The sequence below is a fragment of the Setaria italica genome, chromosome V (genome assembly GCF_000263155.2).
Source record: "Setaria italica strain Yugu1 chromosome V, Setaria_italica_v2.0, whole genome shotgun sequence".
Lineage (NCBI taxonomy): Eukaryota > Viridiplantae > Streptophyta > Magnoliopsida > Poales > Poaceae > Setaria > Setaria italica.
Genome location: NC_028454.1, coordinates 35,680,391 through 35,689,754, shown reverse-complemented (window position 1 = coordinate 35,689,754; position 9,364 = coordinate 35,680,391). Strand labels below are relative to the sequence as shown.

The following is a 9,364-nucleotide window of genomic DNA, read 5'->3' as shown; positions in this document are numbered from 1 at the left end:
GAAGTGCTGCAATTTCCTCTGCAGGCCATGGCTTTCACAATCCAGTGGATGTTGATGCCGGTGACGAAGAAGACGACGTGCCCTCTGAAACATAGTCTCAGGTAATTGCCTATACATCGTCAATGCTTGCCTTCTCATGTATGAAATGTATGGTTACCTTGTCATGTCTGAAATGTTGTCTCTGATTAGGTAGTGAAATGTATGCTAGGTACTTGTAATATGGCTAGTGAGTTGTGCTAATTTGTTAGTGTGATAATTTGTTTAGTGTGATATGTTGTCTCTGACATTGCAATGCTTAGTGTGATAATTTATTTTTTGCTATAGAATACTCATGGCAGGGCTGATTGGTCCAAGGAAAACACACATTATTATTGTGAACTTGCTGTTGAGAAAATAAGGTAGGGAACTGTGTTAGAGGAACAATGGCACGTAGAGGTTGGAATAACATTCAAAAATGATTTCAATTAAAGACTGGAATCAATCTTTCTATCAGGCAATTAAAGAACAGATGGCCACAGTGCAAGGCTTTGTACGCTTTTTGGAATAAGTTGCAAACTGATAGTAGTCTAGGGCGAAGATCTGATGGAACTATCATAACATTAGCCACATGGTGGAAAAAGGAGTTAAAGGTAATTTCCTTGTAATGTTAGCACATCAAGCTATGTCTACATTCATCAGTAGTTGGTCCTGATAATTTGGTTGTTGTTTTGCAGGGAAAAACTGAATGTAAGAAATTTATGTATGGTGTGCCTACATATGTTGGATATCTTGAAAAGATGTTTAAAGTAACTTTAGTGGACGGTCAAGCTGCTGTCATACCAGGATCATCAACTCAAGACAAGAGAGATGAGGAGGGAGCTTGGGTGATCAGGAGGGTGATGAAGAAGAGGAAGAAGAGGTCCTAGCAAGTCTTTTGAGCAGTAGTAGTCGCAAGAGAACAAATACCACTACAAGGACAGACACAAGCCCAAGTAAGAAGAGTAAGAGCCCAATGGTCAAGGTGTTCCAGGGGTTGCTTGTCGAGTTGAAAGAATCTAGAAGTAGGGAAGAAGCAGCACTAGCTGAAATGGTAAAGCAAAGGGAAGAGGAGTTGGAAAAGAGGCACCAATTTAGGTAGATGGAGTTAGAAAAGAGGCACCATTTGAGGGAGATGGCGAAAGAGATGTAGAAACAAAAGGAGTTGGAGAAGAAGCAGAAGGAAAAGGATGACATATAGAGGTATCTATTATTGGTAAAGCAAGCTGGAGCTGGACCTACTTCTGATGAATTTGGCATAGCAACTAGATTATTTTAGCATGAGTAGTACAGGGATGTCTTCGACATGATCGACACTAATGAGGAGAAACTGATTTGGTTGAGGAAGACATGGAATGACATGGAACTTTAGTAATGATCTGATTGTCTTGTTATGCCGGGATCTTTTATTATGTTAAGAACTTTAATTGTCCTGTTATTTCAGGACCTTTCATTATGACATGAATTGTGTTATTTCATTTGAGGAAGACATTTATTGAGTTGTTTTATGAATTGATGCTGTGGGTAAAAGACCTTTTATTGCTGATTTATCCCAGGTGTCTAAAAGACCTTTGATTACTGATTTATCTCATGCTTTATGCTTTATGATAGTCAAATGTACTGATATGTTTCTTTTGCTTATGACAGGATGAAAATGAGTCTCAGGATGAGTAATGGGATGAAGAGGATGATGTAATGGGATGAATTTGATGAAAGAGTACAATCCTATATAACGCAGCGTAGGAAGAAGAGGAGGAGAATCTTAAGTATTGTTGTTGCCATGATGGGTATGTATCACTTTGACATCTATATGAACAAAGTAGAATATAGATTAGCAACAGAGAGTGGATATGAATGGGTCATGAAGACACTAGGAAATAGCACTTCTTGTTACAATATGTTTAGAATGAGTCAAGATTTGTTTCTGAGGCTGCATAGTTTGCTAGTTGAATTATATGGGCTAAAATCAACTAGGATGATGTCATCTATAGAGGCTTTAGGGTTGTTTCTGTGGATATGTGGTGCGCCACAATCTCTTAGACAAGTAGAAGATCATTTCACAAGATCACTAGAAACAATGTGTAGAAAGTTTGATAAAGTTCTAAAGAGTGTGAACAAGCTAGTAGTCAACATCATTAAGCCAAAAGACCCTGAGTTTAAGAATGTGCATCCTAGGTTGCGAAGCCCTCGCTTCACACCATTCTTTGATAATTGCATTGGTGCTATAGACAGTACTCATATTCCTATAGTAGTGCCAAGTAACAGGGTAGTTCAACATATGGGAAGACATGGATATACAAGTTAGAATGTCATGCCCATATGTGATTTCAATATGAGGTTTACTTTTGTGGTGGCTGGTTGGCCTGGGTCAGTTCATGATATGCGGGTGTTCAAAGATGCAATTGACAAGTTTGGAGACAAGTTTCCGCATCCACCTGAAGGTAATGACAACTGTATGTATGCATGTTCGCATTATTACAACACTTGTTGTATGACTTAAATAATCCATGGTTTTATAATTGTGCAGGCAAGTACTATCTTGTTGACTCGGGTTACCCGAATCGTCGGGATATCTTGCACCGTACAAAGGAATCAAGTACCATCTGCCGGAGTTTAGACAAGGAGTAATGCCAAGAGTTAAAAAAGAACTGTTTAATTACTCACATTCTTCACTTCGAAATGTCATTGAACGGTCGTTTGAAGTTTTAAAGATGAAGTGGAGGATTTTGCTTGACCTTCCTAGCTATCCAATGCAAAAGCAAAGTCATATAATTATTGCGTGCATGGCACTGCATAATTTTATTAGAGAAAGTTTTTTGAGAGATGTGGACTTTGATTTGGTTGATCATGATGAGAACTATGTTCCATTCGCCGAAGGATCCTCTTCTGACGGTAATATGTCAAATGTACGTCATGGAGATGAAGATGTAAACATGAACGAATTCTGTGATTGGATAGCTGATGGGTTGTTTAGTAGATCGTAGATGTCAACTTGTAATGGTGATTTTATTGATGTATTGAATTGGTTGTATATATGATTTATGGACACTTCTTTCCAATTGTATGAATGTAAATATTTGTATGGACTTTTTTTATTGAATGGAATAAACATATTTGGCCACCAGCAACAAAAAAAATCGGCGCCAGCAAGAGGAGGTGGCACACCAGCAATGCAGAGAAGTACCAGGTGACCAGGGGCGCGCCATGCAGAGAAGTACCAGGTGCATGCAGAGGAGGAGGGGTAAGGAGGAGGGCTGCATGGTCTGTTTACTAGTGCATTTATTACTTTTAGTCAATTTTAAGAGGTGGAACCAAACACTCTTTTAGGAGGTTCTTGGAACCAAACTGGACCTAAACATCCCATGGAACGGAACTTTTTACTGTGCTCGCCTGTTCCGGAGAGCAGAGATGACAAGCGGCAAGCTAAGCTGCTTCTCGAGAGCACTGTGCTCCTCGTCCTGCATTAACCCACCCTGCTCTCGCAAGACAACAAAGTCATTAACTGTGAACGGAATCTGATTTGATTTGAACTTCCGCGCTGTCCCGTCTGGTCAAACGGCAGCGAGCCATGTGGAATGAGATCGATCGAGTTGCCCCCGAGATCGCCCTATAAATCACCCCGTGCCCGAGCACACCTCATCACTCACTTCCCACTGCACTGCAAGATCAGTTCAGCTAGTGCTTCACACAAGAGCTAGTGAGAACTGAGCTGCAAATCGCTAGTCAAACAGCGTGCCAAGCCAAGATGGCATCCTCGCTGAGTAGCCGGGCCTTGCTAGCCGGGGCGGTGCTCGTCGCCGCCGCGCTGCTGCTCCCAGCCCGCCACGCGATGGCCACCAACGACGACAAGGCCAGGGCACCCACGTCGGCCAACGATAAGGCCGCGCCGGCTCCGGGCTACGGCAGCGCCAAGCCGCCGACGCCGTCGCCCGCGGACAAGGGTGCGCCGGCACCGTCCTACGACAACGCCAAGCCGCCGCCGTCGTCGCCGCCGCCGGGCGACATGGCCGTGCCGCCTTCGGCCTACAACACCACCATCCCGCCGCTACTGCCCCTCGTGCCGCCGCCGAAGCCGCTGCCCTTCGTCATCGTGGAGGGCGTCATCTACTGCAAGTCCTGCAAGGGCAAGGGCTACAACACCGGCATCGACGCGTCGCCTCTGCCAGGTTCGCATTTCTCAAGTATACATGCATTGTCTCTTGCGATGCGACAAACCATTGTTGCTGATCTCCGAGTCGTCGATCTATGCATGCAGGCGCGACGGCGATGATGGTGTGCTACGGGCGGAAGGTGGTGAACGCGACGGGGACGGTGACGGACGGCAACGGCTACTTCCTCATCATGTTCTACGACATGCAGAACTTCAACGCCAGGACGTGCAAGATGTACCTGGTCTCGTCGCCGACGCCGCAGTGCAACAAGCCCTACTACCCTCCCAACCAGTGGATCGGCCTCTCCCTCGTCAGGGAGACGAGGACCATCCCGCCGGCGGGGCTGCAGGGCATCTACAGCCCAACCAGCGTTCTCTTCTACGCACCCGGCGCCAAAGGCCAGTGCCCCTACTGATCGACGATGGTGGCGACCTGTTAATTCGATCATCCCGTTGGACACGTTAAGATCGATCTTGGTCGATCATCAAGGCAGTAAGTAATAAGTAGCTAGGCATTGCGTTCTTAGCTTAATCAATTACTCCGTAGCTTCTACTACTACTATATATGTGAGTTCAGGTCTAGTTCGATCGGAGCATATGAGTAATGGCGATGCTTTGATGGTGGATTGGTGTCGATGTAAGATTATATTGCATTGTGTTGCCATTGGCTAGCTGATCAGTTCATTAATTTATCTTCATCAAACTTGTGACTGTCCATTCGTACTTCTTTTTTATCTATTGACATCTGAGACTCTGCGTTGCTCAGCTAGTCAGCTGCATGCTTGATCTGAACACACTAGATCAGGCATCTCAGTAGGAGCGAGTCTTAATTGGAACTCGGAAGCTGTCTGGGGATCTGTGCATGCATGATGGCGATGGTTAATCAGCAAGATGGACCATACTAGTTTAATCCACAGATCTTCTAGAAGAACGAACTGCTTCCAATAAACTATGTAAGGTCTCACGTGCAAGCGATCTCGTTAACCATGCCGAGCCGTGGCTCTTCATGCCACCAAAAGTCATTCAGATGTTACTATACCGTATCATTGGAAAATTTTATCATTCTGAGGTTCTTTGTGCTTTGGTCTTGGTCTCACAGTAAATCATTTCTCTCTTCCATTCACAAAGAATATATTTAGTTTGCAAACTGAAACTCCCGGTCTTTGCTTCTCTGCAAGCATCGCACCATTCACTTACCACAGAGGATTCACAGCAACACCGAGAACATAACACATCCACAATAAATAGGGAAAATAAACAAATCCTACATTGTTAATTACCACCGACATTGTTAACAACAAATTGATGCCATTTGTAAGACTTTCCTCAACGACCAAGGAAAAATCTACAATGAACATCCAACCAACCTTTCAGTTAGCAAAATAAATTATGTAAATAGAAACAATAGAAGCTAATTTGAAACTTCGACCAGGTAAACCGAAACAAATTTGCAAAAACGCTAGAAGCACAGTTGCTTCTGACAGAAGTCAAAGGCTCATAGCCTACCTTAAGTTAAGAAACAATTGCTTATCAAGCATGGGCATGCACGTTTCACAAACGGATACCAAAAACTTAAAGTACCACTTTTAGTGACAGTTTTACAATTACCACAATATGTATTTCTTTTCTCTTGAAACATGCGCTCATGCAGGGGCAGATCTAGGACCCGGGCTGGGGGCTCTGCAGCCCGGGTTCAGCTCATGTCCTCCCTTGTATGTGTACAGTGGCGTTTGGTTCTCTTTGCTTATTTTTAGCACGTATCACATTGAATGTTTAGATACTAATTAGGAGTATTAAACGTAGACTATTTACAAAACCCATTACATAAGTGAAGGCTAAACGGCGAGACGAATCTATTAAGCCTAATTAATCCATCATTAGCCGATGATTTATAGCAGCAACCAATGTATTGCCTCTGAACAGCAAGCTTAATAGGATTCGTCTCGCCGTTTAGGCCTCCACTTATGTAATGGGTTTTGTAAATAGTCTAAGTTTAATACTTCTAATTAGTATCTAAACATTCGATGTGACGGGTGCTAAAAATAAGCACGTGGAACCAAACCAGGCCTATGTGATGTTCGATAGTCATATCAAAAGATATGACCTCAGCTCAAGCAGAAAAAGGGCCAGAGACCAGCGTTAGCTCATGCTCTAACGTCAAGTTGTTCCACAATTCGTTGGCTTCACTGCCCTGTTCGATCATTTGAGTGTATAGGCTCATGTTCAGCCCGGGTCATACATTATTTCTGGGGAATGGATCTGGTGCAAACCAGATACACCGTGTAACCTTGGAAACTCTAAATCAAGACCACAGTATACTAATCCAATAGATAGGGTTAGAGATGAATTATTTTGCACTTAACCGCCTACCGGCCAGAAATGCAAAATTATTTTTTTTTGCGAATCCCCCTACCCCTTCCATCCAAACCCCCCTTGGACCCATCCAGAGACGCCACCGTCGCCCCGAGAGGCGATTCGCTACTGCCCGTGGCCCTCCGCCGGCCTGGTGACGGTGTTGTCGCCCCTTTGCCGCCGCCCGTGGCCCTCCGCCGCCCGTAGAGGAGGTGAAGTTGGCCGGCGCGGCGGCGTAGAAGGTGACGCCGAGGGCAAGGTAGGCGAGCTAGAAGAGGAAGGCGTGCGGCACGATGGCCAGGCGCTTGGGTGGCAGCGGCGGCGGGGGTCTCAAGCGCTGTGGTGCTGAGCGGCGCAATGGCCGGCGCGGTGCGGGAGCGGTGGAGGTTTGTGCGGCTGCCGGTGGAGACGGTGATGAACTCGAAGAGCGAGGGCGCGTTGCCGCCGGCGGCGGCGGCGGCGGAGGGGTAATCCAGGTCTGGCAGCGGTGAGGGCGGGGACGAGGAGTATGATGGCAGGTCGAGGTCATGGCGGCCGTTGATGGAGCCGCGGCGGAGGTGGGCGCCGTGCGGCGGCGGCGGCGGCGAAGGGGCCACAGGCGGTGGTGAAGGGGCAGCGACACGCTCACCAGGCCGGCGGAGGGCCACGGGCGGTGGAGGGTCATGGCAGGGGTTTGGATGGAAGGGGCAGGGAGGATTCAGAAAAAAAACAATTTTGCATTGCTGGCCGGCGGGCGGTTAAGTGCAAAATAATCCCATCTCTAACTCTATCCATTGGATTAGCATCTTGTGGTCTTGATTCAGAGTTTCCAAGGTTGCACGGGGTATCTGGTTTGCACCAAATACATTCCCTTATTTCTAGGTCCGCCACTGCGCTCATTGTTGTACATACATCTATAGGACCACCAGAAGGTTTGGACAGTCCTAGGTACAGGGCTGGACACCGAGACATGTCTGATATGGAGGCTACGGTGCAGGATGGAGTAGTCTATGTGGCAAGACAGGAACTAGTTGAGGATTAGCAAAACTACTTATAGCAATTAGAGTAGGACTCGCCTAGTCAAATCCGACTAGTATTCTTGTAAAACAACCGACTTGTAACCCTGCCTCCAGAAATATAAGGAAAGGCAGGGACCCCCTCCAAAGTAATTAAATCCAACCAACACATAGGATGTAGGGTATTACGCAATCTAGCGGCCCGAACCTGTCTAAATTATGTGTCTGAGTTCACCTTCGAGTTCCTGATCTTGGTGAGCCCCACAAACTAAACACTACCTCAAGCACCCCCCTCGGTAGGGTGCCGAGTCTAAACACCAATAGCTGGTGCGCCAGGTAGGGGATCTTGCCGAGAATCCACTGGCGAACTCGATGGCACAAATCATCATCAAGCCAACTGTCGCGTTCGAAACGGGCGTGATGTTCATGTTTGGCTCTTGGATTTGCATCGCAAACGGCACTAGAAATTTCCACCGCCACATTGCGTCCGCCTTGGAGAAGAAGCAGCAACCCATCAAGCTCCAATGCCGAGCTCTGGAGGATCTCGTTTAGAAATTCGATGAATTTTCAATTTCTGACCTAGTCAGAGGCTAGGGGGACGAGTCCGAGTACAACTCGACTTCTTCCACCAGTCGGGCTGACTTTCACAAATCGGCATTTAAGCCATCGTGCGAGTTGGACTACTACTCGAGTCAATTCTCATTCGGACTCCGCAGCGCGACCACTACTTATCAGGCAGTCCTGTCCAGATCACAATCCAAAACGGATACGATCAAAGACCTTGACTACTACTCGGACCCGGACGAGTAGACTCCTTTATCAGTTCTGCAGCAGGGCCTGGCAATCACATCAACTCCACAAGGCAGATTCGTCTATGGGCCTAATATGAAGCCACCTGCTCTTGCCAAGGACAATGATTCACGCCTCATCACGTACCTCGACACCCTCCCGTACCAGGAAGGAGCTCCTCTGTTGCCCATCTACGAAGAAGGTGGCTCTATGAAGGTCATCACGTCAAGCTCGAGAAGCTACTCTCCGGAATGAGAACTCTTCGCTCTCATTGTTGGGCAAGAGGGTGAAGAAGAAGAGCAACCAGAAAGAAATCCACGACACGAACGTCACCCAGATAATGTCTCATAGGATGAACTCACTGCCAACATTGTTGGAGAGGAGACTAAAGCTCAAAAAACTCGACAGCGGGCAAGGAACACCGCAAGAGCAAAGCGTCACCGCCGCCTTGCAACAAACCTGCCAATCATGAACCTGGATAACGTGTTTGAAGCAATTCAATCGCATCAACATCGCACTTCCCTTGCCACCACCATGTCCATTGATCTTATTACCCGCACAATGCCAAAGGACAAGTACACTAGATAATTGGCTGAACTCGAAGAGCGCGCGTATGAACAACTCGATCGTCAAAACCTGATACATTCAATTCAACACACCCCATCCCAACATAGTCAACATGGCAAGCTAGAGAACAAATTTTTCAGTCTGGAGTTCCATCACATAGCTCGTGACAACAACGTTGCCACGAATATCCTATCCAAGCTTGGATCTACTCATGCCCAAGTTTCACCTGGGGTCTTTGCCCATGAGCTACACAAGCCATCCATAACAGAGACAGCACCGTCAACAACCACTGATCGAGGTCTCGACGCACCAGATCGGGAGGTTATGATGATTGACGTAGACTGGAGAAATCCTTTCATCGACTACATCAAAGAACACAAGTTACCTCTAGACAAGATAGAAGCAGAGCAAGTCTCATGACGTGGCAAGAACTACGTTCTAGTCGGAGACAAGCTTTACAGAAGAGGAGCATCATCGGGAGTACTCATGAAGTGCA

At 46.6% G+C, this 9,364-nt stretch overlaps 1 protein-coding gene across 1 annotated transcript; it reads left to right on the top strand.

The window, feature by feature from the left end:
* Window positions 1–3,671: 3,671 nt before the first annotated feature.
* On the top strand, window positions 3,672–4,888 carry LOC101784060 (non-classical arabinogalactan protein 31). The gene is made up of 2 exons (XM_004969751.2): window positions 3,672–4,181; window positions 4,271–4,888. The coding sequence occupies exons 1-2, from the start codon at window positions 3,761–3,763 to the stop codon at window positions 4,579–4,581; spliced, it is 732 nt and encodes a 243-aa protein (XP_004969808.1). The 5' UTR covers window positions 3,672–3,760; the 3' UTR covers window positions 4,582–4,888.
* The last annotated feature ends 4,476 nt before the right edge of the window (window positions 4,889–9,364 follow it).